At 48.9% G+C, this 22,210-nt stretch overlaps 1 protein-coding gene across 5 annotated transcripts in view; it reads right to left on the bottom strand.

Moving 5' to 3' along the window:
* The window catches only part of NFATC2 (nuclear factor of activated T cells 2), an 86,013-nt gene that overhangs the window by 8,007 nt on the left and 55,796 nt on the right, over nt 1-22,210 (bottom strand). Inside the window, exon 10 of one of the 5 annotated variants that reach the window (XM_068208071.1) lies at nt 2,535-2,622. The exons of the other annotated variants lie outside the window; for them this stretch is intronic. Within the exon in view, the coding sequence (XP_068064172.1) occupies nt 2,579-2,622 (44 nt within the window). The 3' untranslated portion in view covers nt 2,535-2,578. The remainder of the gene's footprint in view (nt 1-2,534; nt 2,623-22,210) is intronic. 5 annotated transcript variants of the gene reach the window in all.

The raw sequence follows: 22,210 nt of genomic DNA, 5'->3' as shown, positions 1-22,210 counted from the left end.
AGGCTGCAGGCGATTTATTTATCAACACATTTGTTTGTGCTACCAAAAATACCATAGATGAGTTTTACCTATTCCTTTTATCTAATACAGTCATGGAAATAGCAGAGCCAACAGTCATCTGCATCCAGGAAGGGTTAAATACTAAGTGAAACACGAACTGATAGTTCAGTGGAGTTCCCTGAAGAGGCTTTGAGGGGTCCAGCTTTGGCTGTTCCCTGCTTGGGGCCGGCTCTGGGCAGCTTGGATGCTGTGGTGAAGTGCTGACTCAGCCTGCAGACTTCACTTTCCCTCCCCTGAGGTCAGCAGTGGCTTCTGTGGGCTGAGGTTACAGGGGGCTGCAGCCTGATCAGGGCTGAACAGTCTGAAGCATTAACCCCACAGACAGGCACAGCCAGGACTGCTCCCTCCCAGCTCTTCCACGTGGAAAATTAGGGTTTTTGTGAGAACCTGAATGTCACGAGCTCCCTGTTATCAGCTGGCCTGAATGCCCACAGTCACCCTGAACTTCACCCAAACCCAAGGGGTGAGAGGAGTGTTAGGTGCAGGTTAAGCTGGGCATCACTGATGTGTGTCAGGGCTTGTCCCAGCACTAAAACCTACAACCAGAGTCCCTAAACCCAATCATATGTAAATGACCAGGAATGATCCCAAGGCATGGCTCGCTCTCCAAGCTGGAAATCACCTCCAGCCCAAGGCCACTGAAATCACACATCCCTGGGGATCTGCTCCAGAACTGTGAGCACGTGTACCCAGATCCAGGGGTACCCAAGAGACCTGGGCTTCAACAGAAGACTGGACCAAATCAGCAAACTGAGCCTGAACCAAATCTGGCTGGACCAAATCAGCAAACTGAGCCTGAACCAAATCTGGCTGGACCAAATCAGCAAACTGAGCCTGAACCAAATCTGGCTGGACCAAATCAGCAAACTGAGCCTGAACCAAATCTGGCTGGACCAAATCTGGCTGGACCAAATCAGCAAACTGAGCCTGAACCAAATCAGCAAACTGAGCCTGAACCAAATCTGGCTGGACCAAATCTGGCTGAGTCAAATCAGCAAAGTGAGCCTGAACCAAATCTGGCTGAGCCAAATCAGCAAACTGAGCCGTGCCTAAATCTCAGAGGAAGCCCCGAGCATGGGCTGAACCTGCTCATCTGAACTCGCAGCAATCTCTTTTTGGTAGTGTGGTTAAAATGTATCTCAAGTATCAGTTCTCATTATTTGCTCATTTCTAGCTGAGAGGAACAGGAGATTATGTGATTACTAAATAAAACATTGTTAGTTAAGGTGCCTGGCACTGATTGCTCTGGAGCACACCACTATTGATCTGTTTAATGAGAGAACTGATTAAATGAGGCCACAGGCACATTTGCAAAGATAATGAAAAATTAAATCATAAAGAAGGATATTGAAATGACATCTGCCATAAGCCACGAGGCCAAGGAAATGCCTGCCTGGGCTCCCTTCAGCGTGTCCTCTGTCCCATGCTGCTGTTGTAGGAGTGGGACGGAGCCCGGGGGATGCCCAGCGAGGTGACCCAGAGGCTGCTGGAATCACGGGGGCAGTCTGTGTCCCTCTGGTGGCCATCAGCCCCTGCCCCAGGCCCCACTGACAGCCAAGCTCCCTCACATCCTCCCAGCTGGAAATTGGGGTGTGTCCCCGTGGGGTGACACTGGGCTGTGTCCCAGCAGCCCAGAGACAAGAGGAGCCCCTTTGAGGTGGCAATGTCACCCTGTGAGGGTGCCACACTCACACCCCTCTGCACCTGTGCCACCCCACGGATCTATCTGGGTACCAGGGATGCCGTGGGTGTCCCACACATGTGGCACTGACCCCCTGGGTACCAGGGATGCTGTGGGTGTCCCACACATGTGGCACTGACCCCCTGGGTACCAGGGATGCTGTGGGTGTTCCACACATGTGGCACTGACCCTCTGGGGACAATCCCTCAGATCCCCCTGGGTACCAGGGATGCTGTGGGTGTCCCACACATGTGGCACTGACCCTCTGGGGACAATCCCTCAGATCCCCCTGGGTACCAGGGATGCTGTGGGTGTTCCACACATGTGGCACTGACCCTCTGGGGATCCTACAGCAGTGAGGGGCTCCTCAGAGAAGGCAAAGCTCAGCCCCAGTGGCTCCTCCCTGCAGTGCTCCATGTCCTGCCATGCCCAGGAGGAACTGGGACATGCAAAGCAAAGCCCTGGGCAGGAACTGGTGCAGGAAAGCTGAGCCTGGGCTTGCAGGGTGCCCTCAAACCTGCCCTGCCTGGAAGGACGGGATCCTTTAGATGCTTCAGCCCAGCATGCACAGCCCCACCTCTCCTTCCCTGCCCACCAGGCCCCAGCTACCTCAGGACAGCTCTGTGCTACACAAGTGAGGAAGAAAAAGAATAATAAAAAAAATAAATAAAATTAAATATTTTAAACCCTCTATGCCAAATAAAAAGGGGCATGACTTCTTAATTGAAAAAATAAATAAATAAAGGTTAAGAGAAACACACAGCTGGAGAAAAGGCAGAAAAATACCAATTACCTTTCTTTTTGATTGCTTGGATCAAAGATCACAGTCATTCTTTTTCATATAATGTTTTGTATCCAGCTAAGGTGTGTATCTATCAGCTCTGAAAAAGATTTGCAAAACCATTTTTGAGAAAAAAAGGTAACCTTTGACCTATGTTGCATGGCCAAGTGTTACAGCTTTCAGCTACTCTTCCATTTTGTGGGTTAATTTCATAAAAGGACATTTCAGCATATACAACACATAAGGCAGAACTTAACCACTGACCTTTCTGTTTGCTCAGATCCAGCACTAGATTTTCATTTTTCCCCCCTCTTTTCTCAACTGACATTATCTAAAAATGAATATTCAAAAACGTACAGTCCTAGACTGGTGACAAAGGGTGAAATGCTGATCATTTGATCTGGGACTCCAGAGGCCCAGGGGGTCCCTGTGACTCAGGTCAGACTCGTCACTGCCTTTTGCAAAATTCACTTCTGTCGTCACCCCAGTGCCCAGGTAAGATCCAACAACACAGTTATGGTAGATCCAAAGTCAGTCCCTTTTAACTGAGAGATCCAACCACAGTGGCTGTGAAATCAGACTTTGCCTTATTGTACAGAACAGGAGACATCTGGGCAAAGAAATCATGAAAGTTACAGTCTCTGCTTCAAATGTAAATAAGGTGAATTATTTTCCTCAGGAAAAGGCAGTATTTAAAATTTTCTGCCTTTATCTTTTTGGATTTCTTTTGAATTCACTGGGAAAGCATTTGGCACTCCTGCAAAACCATGTGGAAATAAGAATAATAATAAAAAATTGCAATATTAAGGAGCAAAAAGTGCTTCTTAAAAACTAAGTTTTGAGTGCAAGATTCAGAAGTGTCTTTGCTGCTGGATTTCAGGTGACTATATATAGAAAAGAAGTGTTTTACTTGGCTCCCAAGGATTGTGCAGCCACGTATCATACCCTGGAACCTCCCACTCAGTACACAGCCTATTTTATATTCTGCATCCTGGAAAATCAGCTTCTGCACACAAGAGCACAGCGACTCCTTGACTGGGAAATGCCAGTTTGGGTGCACCAGGCACAAGGAGCCCAAGCCCAACAAATTCTGCTGGGGAAAAGTACTGAGAGCACGTGGGGTTGTTTTAGAAATCAACAGCAATTAAAGCCTTTTTTTTTTTTTTCCTGGAAAATGGGGACATACAATCACTGAGATGTTCTCAGCTGCAAAGGTTTAATTACACATCAAAACCAGGGTTTCCTCCTCACTGAAATAATGCCAAGAGTTGCACCCTGCAACTTTTCTGCCTTGTCCTGCTTGTAACCCTTGGAGTCTGTGTGAACTGTGAACCTCCTCAACACCCTCCAGCCCAACAGCAATCAGGTCACCTCCATTAATTAAGCAAACTCTTGCAAGAGGTTGCTGACCTCAAACTAAGTGGCAACTCAAGTCCCAGGATGCATTTTTGCTGTAGGAGTATCAACAGACTCCAAAGCTACTGGCATCTTTCCATGAATTTAGCAACATAATACAGATATCTGATGGAAAACAGAATCTAAATAAAATGCATATTTTTGGCTAAAGCCCATCCCAACTGAACTCAATATCTGAATTCTCTGGATTTACAGGATCTGGATTGCACTCATGACATTTACATATCCTTCCCTTACGTTTCAGTACAGTGCCAGAGTGAGGTGCAAAAATCAAACAACTGGTATCTTTAGTACTGTCCTACCCAAAATGTTTAACAGGAAGCTGGGTGTGCCGGCAAGAAAAGAGCAAAAAATAAAGATAGCATTTCTGCTAAAAAAATTTCAGTTTCCCCAAACGCACTGCACATCAAAACTAGCAGGAAGGAAGTACTCAAAACACAAATCTGTCTGTGACACCACCTCAGAAACGCTAAGGGTTCTCTAAGCACTTTCATTATTGTCACTGTACTTCCAGAAAAGATCAACAGCCACTACAGAACAACAGCCTCGGAGCTGGCAGGAAAAGTGACCCCGAGGGGAATGGGGGGACTCCAGGGCTTGGACCTCTGTCATCATCCTGCCATATGGCCCTGGCCAAAGCATCCCTGCAGGACCAGACCTGTCACAGATCTGCTTTGGGCCGAAAAACGCACCAAGTCTGTGAGGTCACACTCATGGAACTCCAATAATCCCTGCTCAGCTAAGGGAAAACAGCCTGAGAGGATGACGACTTCCACAGGATGAGCTACACCCTCAGCAAATCCACTCTGCTACGTGGAGGGATGTAGCAGAGAGCAAACATTCCCAAGAGCCCCTGCAGGGCTCTTTTAAAGTCCTTAGGCAGGACTTTAGACCCTTTAGATCTCAAAGCACCATCAGGTGCTGAGCTCACTCAGGCAGTAGGAGAGCTAGAGCAGAAATGACACAGAAAATGGGGCAGTAGGAGAGCTAGAGCAGAAATCACACAGAAAATGGGGCAGAAGGAGAGCTAGAGCACAAATGACACAGAAAATGGGGCAGTAGGAGAGCTAGAGCACAGATGACACAGAAAATGGGGCAGAAGGAGACTTAGAGCACAAATGACACAGAAAATGGGGCAGTAGGAGAGCTAGAGCTCAAATGACACAGAAAATGGGGCAGTAGGAGAGCTAGAGCACAAATGACACAGAAAATGGGGCAGTAGGAGAGCTAGAGCACAAATGACACAGAAAATGGGGCAGTAGGAGAGCTAGAGCACAAATGACACAGAAAATGGGGCAGTAGGAGAGCTAGAGCTCAAATGACACGTTCTGCTGCAGAAACAGCTGCCAAAGGCTGCCCTACAGTGAGCTGAAGGGAACAGTCCTAAGGCTGATGGGTGACATTTGTGGTGCTTTCAGTTATTTAATCCATTTGATCCCTGTTTGAATCCACTGAGTTAAGTTTTTGAGGCACTTTTCCATGACCCAGGGAATTGTGCTATTTGCAGGACACACATGCACACACACGAGCTGGGATTCCATCCTGGGCTGCTGGCTGCAACAGCACCACAAAGAGCAATCTTTGCTCCAGAGTGTGATTTCCTGTTTGCTCAATGGATTTCAGTATTTAGTCATCACTTTTTTCACCAGAGAGTTCTAAGACTTGTGCAAGCCCTGCCTACACATGGACTGGAGGACTGGAGGAAGAAGGGGCACCTTCAGGAACAATTTCTGCCCTTTTCCTCCTGCCCCAGCAGGCTTTAGCAAATGCCTGTGGGCAGCCCTTGGAGCTGTTCTGCAAGCTCGGACTCCCTGAGCTGAGTTTAGAGGGGCTGTGTCAGACGCTTGGAGCAGAGCTGGGAGAGGCACTCCAGCAAACTGGGGTGTTTCTGTTTCTTTAGATCTCATTCTCTGCACGCTTTCTCTGCCCAGTCCAGAGCACTGCAGACACTGGCACCAAACCAAGGATGGTGCCCAGGGTGGCACCTGGGGCCAGGCTCTGCCCAGGCCCTTCCCAGGTTACCTGACCAGAACTGGCTCTGAGTATCAATGCTGGCACTGCCAGAACTACATGGGCATGAAAGAAAAGCTCCTGTTATTCTTCTTTGCTAGGATGGTGATAAATATCACGTGCTTTATCAGGTAACCCCCTGAAGCCTGGTTAGTACCATGCAGGAGGCAGAAAGGGGCTGCAAGGAGCTCAGCTGGCTCTGTGCAGCTCCTCCACGAGTGTCAGCAGCTGCTTTGGGAAGAGTACCTTGAAAGTGGAAAACTAGATCAGCCTGGGTGTGATGAGGAACTCCAGGCCACCGTGGATTTGGTTTGTAGTAGCTTTCCATAACAAAGTCTTTTTTTAACTGACTTTCTTTCTGCTCACATATATTTAGATATGACTTTCATTCTGCAGCGCTCTGATGCCAGAGAGTTTTGGCCGCAATTGCAAGGGAAGGGACACGTGTTTGAGTCATGGAGTTGGCTCTCTCTCATTGATAGTTAGTGACTTACTGAGAAAAGATGGAGTTTGTATTTAGCTTTAGTTTACATGCAACAAGACCAAGTAAAATATTCCAAGTAGAATGAGCACATAATAAATAAATACACAAAAGCTTATACCAAGAAGGGGATGGAGTTCATTTTATAAACCACGTTACTTGGCTAAACCCATGCAGAAATATTAGGCTGATGGACTGAAGCTTAGGAAACACAAGGCAAAAGTCCTCATTTTGTCACTCTTGTTTTGACTGTGTTGCTGCTGCTGCAAAGCACAAGGGAGAAGTGTGCTCCTGCCTGGTTTATCGTGCATGGTTTGGACCTCAGGGATTTGATCCAGAACTGCTGAGATAAGCAGTGCCATTTGGTAGTAAGACATATTTCTTTTAGATCAAAACCAGCATGACCAAAGGAGTCTGGTGATGACTTTTCCCTGAAGCAGCACCTCATGGTTTAAAACCTGATAGAATTGGTATTGGATACCACAACACCTCTGAAACAGCAACTGCAGGGAAAGCACACCAGCAACAATCCACATGCCACTGTGCAGTTTCATCACTCTCCCAGAGTTAACCTATTTACTGGTGCAGGATGAGTCATTCAGCAAAGTGATTCAAAAACAGAGAGAGAAAAGAGAATGGATGCGAGAAAGCTATTTTTTACAGGAAATAACTGGGGGGGAGGACAGAAGAACAGTTACAGCATGTGCAGGATTAGCTGAAAGTACAAGATAGGCAATGCTGCTGCTTTTTTATTCCTGTCACAAAGGAACAACCAGAACAAATATTTAATTGAGGGGAAACAAACCATGTAACAAATATTTAATTAAGGGAAAACAAACCATATTAGCCATCCCTTTAGGCAGTTTTGCAGGGGATGAAGAGTCAATAATGGAATCTGTTTCCCTCCCTTGAGCTCTAGTGCTTATGTCTATTAATCCACAAAACTATTCACTGGCTCTAATTCTCTGGCATCTTATCTTGGGCTGTGTGCTCACTCTGAAATGTCCCCTCTGAAGGACTGTGCACCCCTGCAGAACCCCAGCCTCTCCCCACTCCAGCTTTCCCTCCTGACATGTCTGAACTGAATTCTGAGCCTGGTTCTCAGGAGAAAACAGCAGAAAATCCCTATCCTAAGGTAACAGGGAAGATGCACAAGTGGCCCATGAGGAACTCTGCCAAGCAAACCCAGCTCCCCTCTGGCCCAGACATGCAAATCTCCCTCTGCTTGCAATTCCTCTGCTTGACAAACAGCCCCAGCCCAGCCAGCCTGCACAAGGCATTTGTTCCCATCTGCTTGATTTTCAGGAGGACTATGGGCAACAGGCACCACACTGATCGGGGAACACACAAAATCACTTTAACACATGGATTATTTTTTCTGTTACACCTCCACATCCTTCCACAAATGAATATTTGGGGGAAGATTCTTCCCCCACTTTGGGAACTGCCTCCAAGGCCACGGGCAGAGATGGGCAGCAGCTCTGCAGGTCCTGGCAGCAGCAGCCCAGCACTTGGGGGCTGCAGTTACTGCTCCCAAGGCAGCTGGAGAGCATCCAGACCATGAAATATTTAACTGGTTACTGACAGAGTGTTACAATTCACATCTAATAATGTCAAGGAGGTGCCACATACAAGATACTGTGTGTCTGCCCACATCCAGCTGTTTGCTCTTATTTTGCACTTTGACTGGAACTCCTTTGAGGGACGAACTGCTTTTTAAACTTTGGAGTCAAAGCAGCATCTGCCACAACAGAGTGCTGGGGTTTCTACCATAAAATAATGTACCAATAAAAATACTATATAATACTATGGGGTATATGTATAAATCAGAGACCACGAGACAGACCTAATTATGAGAGACATGGATAACTGGAAAAAGGAGTGCAAGAGACCATGGGGAGCAGATACTGTGACTGGTTTTACATCTCGCCTCAAGAAGGCCAGGAACATCTGACAGTAAACAGCTTGAGAGAACAAGAAAAATGCTGTCTGCATCATCCGAAGTCTTCAAACTTTCAATCTGAATCAATGGCATGAACGAGAAAACTTTTGTTTTCAATATGAAGAGAAGAGGAAAGAAAAGAAAAAAGATTAAAGGAAAGAGAAAAGAAGGGCTATCAATTACCAGAAACAGAATGAGCTCCTCCGTGTCCAGTGGAGGCTCACCTTTAGCTGAAGGGCAGCCCGTACTACTGAGGTTGGGCAATTCCCAACCTCACCACAACAGCAATAACCTACATTTGTTCAGAAATTAGCCCTCAATTATTTCCAGATCTCCCTCAATTATTTCAGATATCCCAATTCCAGATCAAGACGTAGGAACCACCACCCAAAGAGACTGCCCCAGGGAATCCTTCCTGGGATTTCATGATGAGCCATCCCCAGTTTTCCAGCTGTGAGGTCTGGGAGCTGTGTGGATCCCCACGCCAGCCGGGCAGGAGATAAATCCTGTGCTCAGGGCAGTGTCCCAGGGGCACGCTGCAAGGTCTGGGATACCTGGCAAGCCCATCCTGACCTCTCCTGAGCTCTCACCAGCTGTGTAACCACGTCCTCCTTTAAACACAAGTGTGCTCAGCCAGCTCAGAGCTCTGTGTCTGTGGCTCATATTGAACCTATTACCTTGCATTTAACCATGCACCGCTACACTTCCTGGGAGAATTCCAACCGAACAACGGCGGCTTTGGAGCCACAGCACGATAAAACACCCTCCTGCCTAAGAGAAAGATAAAACTTAGGTTTGACATGATCTCATCAGAGCACAGCACGCATTCAGCAGCAGTTGGCAGGCCGTGCCTGCAGCCGGGAACGGGCAGTCAATGGGAATACTGTCTGTCCTGCAGTGGGGAAGCAGCACAGACAGCTGGAACGCCCCGCCAGGGCCAAGGGCACATCCCCACAAGTCTCTGTGAGCAGGGCTGGAAGGAGGGTGGCTGCCAGCAGGAGAGAAATGCCCCGGCTCACACGCACAGAGCAGCGCAGCCACACGAGCCACCGGCACCTGCTGCAAGGCCACGTTCCTCAAGGGGCTTGGGCAGCTCAGTCTGGACACCCAGCCACGTGTCAGACATCAAACACACCCAGGGGCGAGCAGCCACCCCTCGGGATGTGCCCAGGCTGCGCCCAGCACCCCTGGGAACACCACAGAGACGTCCTGAGCAGGACTGGGAACGGCCTGTGGGATGGCCCAAGGGAACGGCCTGTGGGATGGCCCAAGGACACATCCTTTGGGATGGCCCAAGGGAACGGCCTGTGGGATGGCCCAAGGACACATCCTTTGGGATGGCCCAAGGGAACGGCCTTTGGGATGGCCCAAGGGAACGGCCTGTGGGATGGCCCAAGGGAACGGCCTGTGGGATGGCCCAAGGGAACGGCCTGTGGGATGGCCCAAGGGAACGGCCTGTGGGATGGCCCAAGGACACATCCTTTGGGATGGCCCAAGGACACATCCTTTGGGATGGCCCAAGGGAACGGCCTTTGGGATGGCCCAAGGGAACGGCCTGTGGGATGGCCCAAGGGAACGGCCTGTGGGATGGCCCAAGGACACATCTTTTGGGATGGCCCAAGGACACATCCTTTGGGATGGCCCAAGGGAACGGCCTGTGGGACAGCCAAGGGAATGGCCTGTGGGATGGCCCAAGGACACATCCTTTGGGATGGCCAGCAGAGGGGAAAGGCTCTGTACTTCTGAGGGCTGGCTCGTGCTGGGGAGGCACGGCTGACTCCTCGCATGCTCTCGCAGCATCACCTGAGGAAGGCTCCTGGTGTGGCTGTGCAGCACCACGATGGGACCTCACCAGCATCACCACCACGGAGAGACAGCACTGCCACAACCTCTGGGACAGCGCTGATGGCTGGATGCCACCAGCTGCTGCACTCTGCCACAGGCTCAGTGGAGGGGAGAAACCAAACAAAGCAGCAGGACGTGTCCATCCTGACCTGTGCTCCCCCACAAGTCGAGAGGCTCAGACACTTGGCCATGAGCTGCAGGCCAGCTGCAGAGCCTGTCCCAGCCAGCTCTGGCTGTCCCCTGGCACTGCAGGACTGCCTGGCAGGGCAGTTGCCACACTTCCAACCACACTGGAGTTGTGCCAAAACAGGCCTGGCGAAGGGGAGGGAATATCCCGGGTACTACCAAAATGCCACATCAAGAGACCTAAACATGGGAGTGATGGGAAAAACCAGACTATCCCCGAGGCTGCGTGTTTCTGCTCTTTGGCCAAGAAGCTAAAACTTGCTCAAGCTGAAGTGGGTGGCTAAGGCTTGGCAACTTCAGAACAAGTTCATACTACAGTGGGTGCTGGGAGGGCAGAAGGAGCCATCACAGAACTGGAAACTTCCCCTGTTTTGAACTGACAGCAACCAGAGGCCTTGGGAGAGCCCCCTCAAGCAGAGCTGGGTTATGTCTCATGGCCAAGTCAGCAGCCAACATCCTGTTGGTGGGCTGGGAGTGTGCTGTGCCCTGGCTGGGTCACACATGGGTCACACCACAGGGCTTTCCTTGGGGTCCCCTCAACAGCTCTGCAAGCAACCCCTCAGCATGACTAATCAACACTGAAAATAATCACACAGTTTATCTTTGGGCTGGAAATCACCACGGGGAGTGGAGACAGCCAGCAGAGTCTCCAGAGGGTTTGGTCACTGCTGACCCCAGCTGAGGGTGGGATGACCCTCAGGAGAGACAGGCTGCAGCCTTCTGGCCACAGGACAGGCAATTCCTGTGACTCAGGAGGGTGACTGGCCCCAGTGGGGACTCCCCCCTTCTCCTTTCTAGGTGCCCAGAAACACCCCCAGCTGTTTTCTTTTTCTCCCAGTGGTGTGAAGTGCCCAGCCTGGCCCTGCTGCTGCCCAGCATGGGAAGGGGGGAAGAGCAACTGCTTTGGGCTTTTCTTAATTCAAGAATGCCATCTGCATCCAGCTGTTAGCCTTCTGGAAATCTGCTGGGTTTTGTTTGCCTCGTGTGGCTGATGCTCCAGCTGCAAACCCCTGGCAGCCAGCGAATTTTCTTGGAGGACCCAGACATGAAAGCCTGTCCTGAGAGCACCCCAGGCTCCCCTTGGGCAGCCCCCTCCTCACTCTGGTGGGAACGGGGCTAAACTCCCCCGTGATCACACCAGGGGACTGTGGAGACTGCACAAATATGTATTCATCAATAAAACTGCAAATCATTACAGCACTGCTACCCACTTTCTGGCTTTCTGCTTTCTTGCAGTTGGTTTTTTAAAGTCCCATCTTATGATGGGAAAAATCAATGCTATCTATGATTTAGAAAGAGCACAGGCTGGATCAGAGTGCCTTGAAAGGGCAGGGAAGACTGCAGTGTTATGAGGAGGTGGGGGCTTGCTGACACTTATTTTCAAGGAACAAATCTTTAACGGGGTGTGGGTTATACATGTGAAAACAGGGTGATTAGGTAAAGTTAAGGGACAGAGCTTTACTACCTGAACAATTCTTCCATTTGCCAGCTGAAGACCAAATCTGCCCCATTTTTATCCACAACAACTGCAATTCCACACTCAGTTACTCAGGGACGTGGATAAAATCATCCATCACTGGACAGTCAGGTAAATACAAACCACCACTAAATGCAGCCTGATCATGAAACTGGCCTTCACACCTTTCCTGAGCAGCCACGGGAACCATGTGGGGTGATTAATAACCCCCCATCATTATATTTACTAAGTAAGCAATAGAAGAAACCCTAAGTGATAGGAAAGTGTATTTGGAGCAGTGCTGTGCTGGAGGTGCTCCCCTGGCAGGGGCAGGATGGCCCTGGAGGCAGTGATGCTGTGCAGAGCCCTGGGGGGAAAAAGGGATGCAAAATCCTCTCTAGAGAATCCCCAACTCCTGTAGATGCTAAGCATGTTGTACTTAAAATTAAACAAAGCAGAAAAGAAAATACATAGTGTGGGCTGCTTGTAAGGTCACTAAGCCAGGGAGAAGGGACTACTTTAATTTCCCTTTTGCCTGGAAAGAAAAATAAACTGCAGAAAAAAAACCAGCCCAACAAAATAACCCCACCACCTCTTCCAAGGGTTGGAAAAAAACCTGTGTGAGAGGGGAGATAGGTGCAAACACCTCGTTGAACACGTGCTGTTTTCCATCCCCCACAAGAGGCCTTGCTGTGCTCTCAGCTGGGCTGGACACAGGCGGAGGGCAGGGCGAGGAGCAGGAGGACGTGAAGTTGGCTGTGCTGTCCAGAAGATGAAAACACTACTGCTGTTTATAGAGGGAAACCCAATTCGTCAGCCCAAATGAATTCCTGTGCTAATCCACGCAGGCTTCATGTTTTCCACCAGCCCCAGCCACTGTAAAGACTATCTTTAGGAGGCACAGTGTGTTTGGAAAGGAGCAGCTGGAAAGAGGGGACGCTTATGCCAGCTTGGAAGGCTTTCTGGTATGGAAAAAGAGGAATGCTCTCTTGGGTCTCCCCACAAAATTAAAGCATCTTCATCCAGAGCAGAGCGATGCCAAGCACAACAAACAAAAGCGGCTTTCCCCAGCTCTCCTGGGCAGCCCCGCTCAGGGCTCACAATGGTTTCCATAGAACTTGTTTTGCTATCATAACAAATTCGAGCCGTCCAGGCGTGATGGCCGCGCTGTTTTCAAAGACAAGAAAATTGATTTCCTCACTTACTTCCCTGCCAAAGCATTTCTGCCTCCGTGCCACAGACAGGGACTCCCCAGATCACCGGAGCATCCGAGGTGTGGTGAGGAGAGAGACCCCCAGAGGCTCTGCCCTGGGGCACTCAGGGGCTGGGCAGGCTGCCCTTCGCTAACCCTTCATCCTACGGGCTCCCGTCCTGCCAGCCTGAGCTCGGGCACTGCACCCACGTGGGCAGCAGACCCCGGGCAGCACCGTGTGCTTCGCTCAGGGGGACACGGATGGCTTGTGCTACTCACACAGACTGCTGACACCAAGGGATTCCTGCAGAAATTCTGGGATTACCCACTGGCATTAGGGGCTGGATGATTTGCCAGGGTGCTGGCCCCGAGGGCTGCACTGGGATGTCTCCCATGGGAGAGGCTCCTTCCAACCCCTGCACAGACACTGGTGCTCAGCAGCAGGTTCTGAAAGCAGAGATGTGTTTCTGCATGACACATTGGAGGAGCATTTAGTGCTGCCATCTAAACCAAGACTGTTATCTGAACAGCCTGAAATTCTCTGAAGTCATAATCTTGATCTAAAATTTATGTTTGTTTTGAAGAGCAATGAAGTGTTACCAAGAACAAAACAAAGGGCCAGAGATACTAATTTCTAAAACTGACATTACACTAGTTTTGTGTTTTAATAATAGCCTATAAAATTGTCCTGAAGGAAAATTTGTATAAAAATCAATGGCATTTTTAAAAAAAGGAACCATATCTTACAACACCACTGAGTTATTTGAGGGTATGAAGCTGCAGGATGGCCTCAGAAGAGCCCTCATGTAACCCAGCCTACCTAGCTGAAAATTAGGGTCTACCTGCTGGAGTCTTAGATGCTGCAATCTTGGACTCCTTTCCAAGGAAGGAGACAGCCCCCCACTCAAAGCAAATGAACAAGGGCGCAGAAGAAATAAGGTAAGAGAAAATGCAATGCAATTTTAAGGAAGAAAAGACACACAACCCAAGCTACAATTAAAAAATGCAGCTGCTAAAAGTTCCCCTCATGTTTGCCTCAGTCCTGAGTTAAGCCTGGATCTGCCTGATGCCTGGTAGATTTTCAGGCAAACATCAGCCTTTTCCAGCCTTTGCAAACATCAATTTGCACAGCATTATAATGACTTCATCTGCAGTGACTTGAACTGGGGCACTTGCCTGAGTCCTGAGCCCAGATTCCTCTGCTGGTGACCAGGGGCACTCCAGCAGAGCAGCCCTGCTGCCTCCTGGGCAGAACTGGAGGCCCACAAGTGGCTGATGAACCCAGCACTATCTGACCACAAAGGGAATGCAATGTCTGCTCCACCAGCCAGGCCTCTGGCCCCGTGGCTGTGGAGTCTCCTGGAACCCAGATCTTACCCAAGAACTGAGGCTGAGCTGCTCATAATGACAGATGCTGAGCCCAGGGAGGTTTAACTGTCACAGTAATTTCACCATTGACCCCCATACTTATGAAGTGGTTCCCCCTTCTTTTAGTCACTCTCACTCTTTCCAAAGAAACTTAGAAACCACCTAAATAAACCAGCACCCATGCATTGCAAATGTCACAGGAGTCATTCATGTGTCTCACTATTTGTCCTACATTTGACTCCATTCATTCACGGCTGATGAAGTCATTCATCATTAAGAAAGCAAACCAAACCAAACCACACCACACCACAATTTGGGAACCTTTGACTAGACTGCCCTGGGACAGGGAACGATTGCAAACTCACACTTTTCTAATTTACTGCTGCTTTTGCCCTGGCCCAAGTTACTCCTTGCACAGAGTCAGAGCAAGTCACCACTGAGAAAGGACCACGCTGCTGGCACTTTGCAGGGACATCACCCCACAGTTTGTGCAGGGTCTCAGGTTCATGCAGAGCACAGAGTTTGGTGCACAACCAGCCCTTCCCAAAGCCCGTGGCCAGGAGCAAGGGACAGCTCCTTCTGACCTTCACTTCCACGCCTGACAATCATCCACGTGAATTCCCCCTCAGGTGGAAGCCTTGCACTCCAACATCCACAGGCAGAAGTCAATAATCCTTTTCTCACTACATCTAAATTGTCATCTCACGCTAAAGAAGTAGTGTTTGTTCAGCTGAAGGCACAGGTTATTTTATATTTTGGAGTAAAAAGTTTCCAAACTAAAAATCCACAAAAGGACATGGCTTGATTAAAATGGGAACTGTGTGGATTAGGAGAACGTGTAAGAAGATGAGGAGTGTCAGCCTTGTTTGTCACTGAGTCACTAAGAGCTGCTCCTGGTGAAGCTCTGTGATCCTCAGTGGTTTGACTCCAGTTAACAGTAGCTGAAGATTTAACTCTTTTATACCTAACACTAGTTAAATCCAACTCAAGACCAAGTTTTCAGTCATTTGCAGACCATTAGTCATGCAAATTTGTAGAAATCAGAGTTTTAATTCCAAACAGACTGCAGCATCCCTTGGAGATGTGCACATAAACTGGAGGATATGAATGCCTGCAAAATTGGGAATCCTTGGATTTCAGGTTTTTGTGCAGACCCCTCTTAGAGCAAGGAGTCATCTGCGAAATTCCCAGCTGGATGTATGCCCAGATTTCTGTGCTTGCAAAACTGAAGCACGGGGATTCAGAGTGATGATTCAGACACAACTGCATTGTTTGTACATTTTAGGTTTCTCCTTGGTAAACACAGAAAAAGTTGTACTACAGAGTGAGAGTGTGAAAGCCAGCACCTGCCTGAAAATCCAAACTAGCAGCTAAAGTGCTGAAGGGAGTTTTATGGTCTCCAAGTATTTGTTCTTCCCCATCCCTGACTCTCCCTCTGGCACAGCCAGGGATGTGCTGCTTGCTTTTCACATCAGAGGAGCTGCAGTGACCTATTAGGTCATGGAGTACCTGTCACAGCCAGTGCAGGACTGTCTTATACATTTGCTTTAAAATGCCCCTAAGCACTCGCTGCATCCAAATGTGAGCACACAAGTCTCTTGGAACTGGTGAGGAAACAGCAATAAAGTGGTTGGGCAGTGTAAGGCCACACCAGCTTCTGCTGGGCAGAAAAGCAGCTCTCACTGCTCTGAGTTCTCACAAGAAAACTAACTGGGATGGGAAATTCAGATGATTCATCCTCATTTTCTTAATTTAAAAATGGCCAGAGACTTATCAATAAATACTGATTAAAATTGTTATTATATTGCTATATGTACAGATAATTATAAATAAATAATTACATTTATATTTATAACAAACTATGAAAAACAGATGGGAAAAAAATGGATTTTAAGCTAATCCATTCTAGGTCTCCATTCTTGTGAGACAAGAGGTCTATACAGACAAGAAGTCCCCCACCAACTATCCCTGCTCCCTGGCAGGAGGTGACCTGAGCTGAGATATTCAGCTTGAGCGAGTAATGCTGAGTATCCAGGCATTTTTCTACAGTAGAAGACTTTCTAACTGCCTTTCCGTTTGCACCATAAAAAGACTGTAGATCTTTAAGACGCCTATTCTTGCCAAGCATTTTATTTCACAACAGTTAAAAAAATGTGCAGATGTTTTCCAAACTTTTCCGAGCAGCAAGGCTCTGTGCAGCTGCTCCCAGCATTTCACAGTGCAGCTCAGAAAGGACTCGAGTTGCCTTTTCAAGAGCCATTGCAGGAGGAGCCGAATCCTCCCAATTGTTACATCAAGCTTTAAGGGGAGAAAAGATCTTTTCCCCACCTCTGCACATTCGTAGCATTAACCCAATTTGTACCAAATGAAGCTGTGAGGAGCAGCAATGCCAAACCCAGGCGTTCAGGGCTCATGAGTCAGGCCTCCAGCAATCATGAGACTGGTTTTTAAATCATGCAATCAACCTCCCGCCCCAAAGTTGCATCAGTTTTGTCTGTCTGAATTTTGAAAGCCCAAACCAACCAGGTTTGTTTTTTAACATTTTGGGGATTTTTTTTTTGGATTGGACCTGAAAAGATCAGTAAGAAAAGTCACCTGCACAGGGACTTTTAAATTGCTATTAATGTTCCAAGAACTGCAATGAAATTGCAAAGAATGAGCAAAAGCCTTGAGCTGCCATGGGTGTGAGCTAGTTCACTGATTAATATTCAATTACATCCTGCTTGTTCTGAAGGGGAGCTAAAAAGATTTTATTGCCCTCCCTATCTGTGAGGGCAAACACCCACCTTGCTGCAGGCACGAGGCCCCTCAGCAAAGCCTGCTCCTGGACATGAGTCCAGCCCAGTGCATCACCTTTGCTGGGAGTTACTGGGATCCATTCTGAGGAGGTCAACAGACCAAGCAGGCTGAGCTCTGCAATTACTGTCACATAAAAATCCCTTCTATTTCCCCTAATGTTCATATTTATGCTATCAGCAACCCCAGCTGAGCAGGAACAAACCCCCTGCCCGTGCAGAGTCACCCCAGCACAAATCCCTGCAGTGAAGGAGCTGCTGGGTGCCCTGACTCGGCCTGACTGTGCTGATCCCAGGGTTTTACACCAGCAGAGCTGTGTCTCTACAAGGGTTTTCACCAGAATAGCTGTGTTAGCAAAATAAAATTGAAAAAAAAAACCAACCACCTTAACCAGCACAGCTCTGTGGTGAGCTGCTGGAGTGTAGCACAAGCCCTGCTCGAGGTTTTCAGAGAGCACTTCTCTGGTTCAAAGCAAAATGGAGAATTCAGCACTAGAATGAGTTAATCCCTTCCTACTTTGCACGGTTTTGCCATAAACCATTTTCTAGCTGCACATCTCTCATCACCAAAGTCCCCATTTTTAAAAACTGTTGTCAAAACTGTTAAGATTTTGACTGCACTGAAAGAATTTCCGTGTGAAGCACCCAGAGTCACTCCCAGCTTGTAGAAGATCCCTTTTCCTCACACCCTGCACTTGCTCACACAACAGCTTTGCCCAGCCTCCAGACTCATCCCCAAGAAATGAGAATGTTTCTGGCAGTGCCAGTGACCTGCCAGCCAATGCTCACTGCTGGAAAGCACCTCCAGTTCTCTGACAGATACAGCCTGAAGGGAGTGAGCCTGTGGAAAGGCAGAGGAAGGAGACACGAGCTCTGCCAGTCCCTCCCTTCAGTGCAACACGATTTAACCACCGAGAGCACAGCCAGTGCTGCTCCAGCTCCTGCACACCTGGGGGGACCTGGAAGTCAGGAATTCCTCAGGAAAGCCACAGTTTTACCACTGACTTCTTGCCTCAGCTGAAGCCAAGTCCCTCAAAAGCTCTGGTCCTGCTTCACCTCTCTGTGAGAGCTGGGGACAAGCCTGTCTGCCTCCTTCTGCAGCGGAATAATTTGAATTCATTACCATCTCTCTGCACTGGAGTGAAAAATGTTATTGCTATTATCCCTTTAAATTGAAAGTGGATTGAAGGAATAAAAGTAAATGTATGGTCTATTTTGGCAGATGCTTCCCAACAGATGGGTGTCTATGGTCTCCTTTGTAAGAGCTGTCTGCTGCCTGTGATTCAGACTGTCTAAGGAATGCCATGAGCTGGGACTAAATGGACAGCAAGTCTGGGAAAGGACTTTATTGTGGTTTAGAAGCTTTCAATTCCCAACTGCACGAACAAGTTCTTTTTTTCAAGTAACTCTTTGCCAGTATTTCAAAACTATCATTGAAAATTGCCTGATGCCTCCCAAAAGCTGAGAGCTTTCAGCTGATAACAGTCAGCCTTCAAAGGGGGACGTGCCTTCCACCTCAAATCCCGGGAACTGGGGTTTACTGACCAGGTGCTGGTGGGACCCTGCCCACGGAGGAGGCAGCAGTGCCCACGTGCCCCTCCTGGCACTGGGCTCCTAATGGGCTCTGCATGTTCCTGTGCTCCTCCACAGGAAACGCTTTGTGACACAACTCGCCTGTGGGCACTGACTGCACCAATTAAAGATTCCTGAGCTCCAGAACAAAGAGGTGCCAGTGGAACGATGGTTTTAATCACTCAATTCATTTTCTTCCTTCCTCTACTGCTGATTTGGGATGTATGGGTTTTTCTTCTTCTCGCTTTGTTTTGGTTTGCATGCTTTGAGGCTGCTGGGGAAAGGGCACTCTTCAAATGGGGCTGGATTTGTCTGAACTTTTAAACACTGAGTTGTTGCTAGAGGTGAAGAAGAAGAAGATCAGATGGAGCCTGCTATAACAATACAAATACTTCATTCATATTCAGGTACGCAAGTGTAGGGTTTTTTCTGAGAATTCGTGTGTGTGCTGCTAACACAAATTAATTAATGCTTAACTGTACAAGAGGGAAGGATAAGGTACTTTTTAATAATGGTAAACTGAAGCACAGGGAAGTTAAATACTTTGCTGAAAGACCAAGCTCAGCCTGAACCCAGACCTTCCTCCTCACAGACTGATCCTTCTACTTCCTGCCGACAGACTTTGGGGTTTTGGGAGCAGAACGATGGCTTTTTCTCTCTTTATAGTGCCTCTAGAAAAGCAAGGCATAGGACAGGGGCATGGAGATCCTAACACAAACCCACAAGAGCAGTGATCCAAAAATAAAGCTTCAGTGTACCGAGGGAGTGCTGCAAGGTCCCAGCAGAGAACAGAAAATCTGTAATAATGTGAGTCAGAGCTTCAGGAATGAGCCCGATGAATAGGGAGATTTGCTAGAGTGTTTGAGCAAAATGTTTTGGAGAACATACAGGCTTAACTCTTAGTCAAACTCTGCCTGAGCAGAAGTGACCACACCTTCTATGAAAAGGAGTTCTAATTAAAAACAGAGCATGGCTTTTTTAGATGCAAATAGTTGCTCGAAACTGAACCCCAGCCCACTTGCAGGATTCAAATTCACCCCTGTCTAAAATGCCAGGAAACAAGAACAGTCCCCTCTGCCCCGTCCTGCTACTTAACTCTGTGTGTGGACACAAGATGCAAACAACTACGAACCGACCCAAAACATGCCCCTAGAGCCACCATCCTCAGTGCTGTCTGTGCATGGGCTCAAGCCAGTGTTCAGAGAGAAAAGCAGCTCTCTCCAGCCAGGCAGCACCCTGGCCCTGCCAGTGCAGCTCCAGTGCTCAGAGGGGCTCCCTCTGGAACCCCCAGCTGGCAGGAGCTGCCAGAGCTGCCTGTGCCAGCCCTCCATCCACGGGCAGGGCTGGGGAGGGCCAGCAGGATGCTCAGGATGTGCCAGCACCGAGCCAGAGCCCCCAGGACTGGCTGGCAGCACGGAGCTCAGTCCTGCAGCAGCACTCTGGGCTCCGACAGGGTTTCCTGGAGGTACTCCCTGCCCAAGGAGAACAGAGCTGGCCAGAAAAGAAAGCTTCCTGCTGAACATGAAGGAAAGAATGGATGTGGATTTCATGTCACAGTACTGTGGGCACAGACTGAGGGTGTTCTCTGTTGAATGAAAGAACACAGGAAGGAAATGTAGGGATGCAACACACTCTGAGTGGTGCTGGATGAGCAAAACTGCACATGTGAGCACACAGCGTGTCGTGGAGGTGATCTGAATGTGAGGACCACACTGCACATCCTGCACAGCCGCTTTCTAAAGAAATATCTGACGTCTGAAGTTTTCTGCGAAATACCTGAGCTCACTATAAAACATCTCTGCTGATGGCAGCCTGATAAACCACTACACAGCATCTGCCTTGCTCCTCTCCTCCCCAAAGGAGATTGCTGTGCACCAAAAATAATTTAGAGCTGCCGTATCCAGCAGAGATTCGGAGTGTCAGATGTGGTTAGACAGTTACTATTTGAATAATGACAATCATTTTTCTTTGCAAAGTTCAGCCTGACAGCTGAACTGAAAAGATCTCAATCTAAGGCAGGCAGGCTGATAACACTCGAGCTACACAACCACGATCTGTGCGTGGAATCGAGCCTCGTGTCTGTGTCCCAGATGGGGAACTGGCCCGCGGCAGCTGAGCTGCACAGGAGCCCAGTGGCTCTGCAGGAAGAGCACAACCAGTGCCCCAGCCCTGGGTCACCCCCCTCGATCCTGCTCCACCAGGGGACTGCAGACAGTGCTGCAAAGAACTACATGTTGAGCTGGGTGTGTGCTTTAAAGAGTTAATCTCTTTAAAGCTCTGAGGGTGCTGGAGGAACTACATTCTATTTGTCAACATATATATGTGATTGTTTGGGTAACTTTTACCATCGTGGGTGGTTTGGTTATGAATAATATTAAGATGAGGCCTCGGCTGAAAGGAGCTTATCACTCTGTCACCCCATGGCTTTCACTTGCATTTGAGGCTGGTCCCTGCTTGCCAGCACTGGCCCGGACACCTGAGGCCTCCTCAAGGGTCTCCTGACACTCAGGGACACTCCTGACACTCTCCTCACCCCCAGAGTAATTCCAGCAGTAATGACTCTCTGAGGCAGAGGTGTGTAACAAAGGTTTCCCTGTCCATTTTTCATGAGCAGTCCCCTCCTCTGGGGATTCTTCCCAGTATTTGGTATCAGGAAATTACAGATATATCTATTTCACAGAGAAACGTGGAGGAGGAGGTGTGTGTAGGCAATGTGTGGCAATGTTGGACTTGCATCAGTCCCTGACGGGTGCGTATCCAAATCCACCCTCTCTGATGGGTAGTGCAGCTTCCTTCCTGTGAGCCTGTTTTGTCATTCTGGCTGGGAGGGGAAGGCTGGGAAGCTGCAGAGGCACCACAGGCTGGCCTGGGCACCTCCTCTCCGAGGCTGCACCAGCAAGAGGAGGAGAGGGGCCAATGTCTCCTTCCAGAAAGCAAGTGGCAGCTCTGCACATCTGCAGCAGGGCCAGAAACCAGCTGCAGCTCTGCTGAAACGATCACCAAGGGGCTGGGGAGGGCACCAAGCATTCCTGGCACACGGCAAAACCCATCAGAAGATGGTACATCCTTGCCATCACCTGCCTTGGGCTCCAGGCTGGTTTGGCTGCACTCAGCCTGGAGAGCCCACAGGGCTGGAATCCTCCTGCAGAGGGGGGAACAGCTCTCATCTTTTCAAGGCAGGTTAAATGTGCTGAATTCCCAGTGACTGTGCCCTGTGGAGCAGTGAAGGCTCTGTGCAAAAAGCCACGGTCTCAGGAAGGACAAATAACATCTTTTTACAGCAGGGAAGAGAAGAAAACAATGAGGGGTGCTGCCAGCAGGGACTTCAGGGAGCTGAGAGAGGCGAAGAGAAATGACAACGGTGTCACTGCGGGATGCTCTGCTCTGGTCACTGCCAGGACAGCCCCAGCACTCTCAGCGTGCCC

This window comes from Anomalospiza imberbis, chromosome 17 (genome assembly GCF_031753505.1).
Source record: "Anomalospiza imberbis isolate Cuckoo-Finch-1a 21T00152 chromosome 17, ASM3175350v1, whole genome shotgun sequence".
Taxonomy (NCBI): Eukaryota; Metazoa; Chordata; class Aves; order Passeriformes; family Viduidae; genus Anomalospiza; species Anomalospiza imberbis.
Note: the sequence above shows the minus strand (reverse complement) of the source record. Positions and strands in the feature narration are given on the sequence as shown.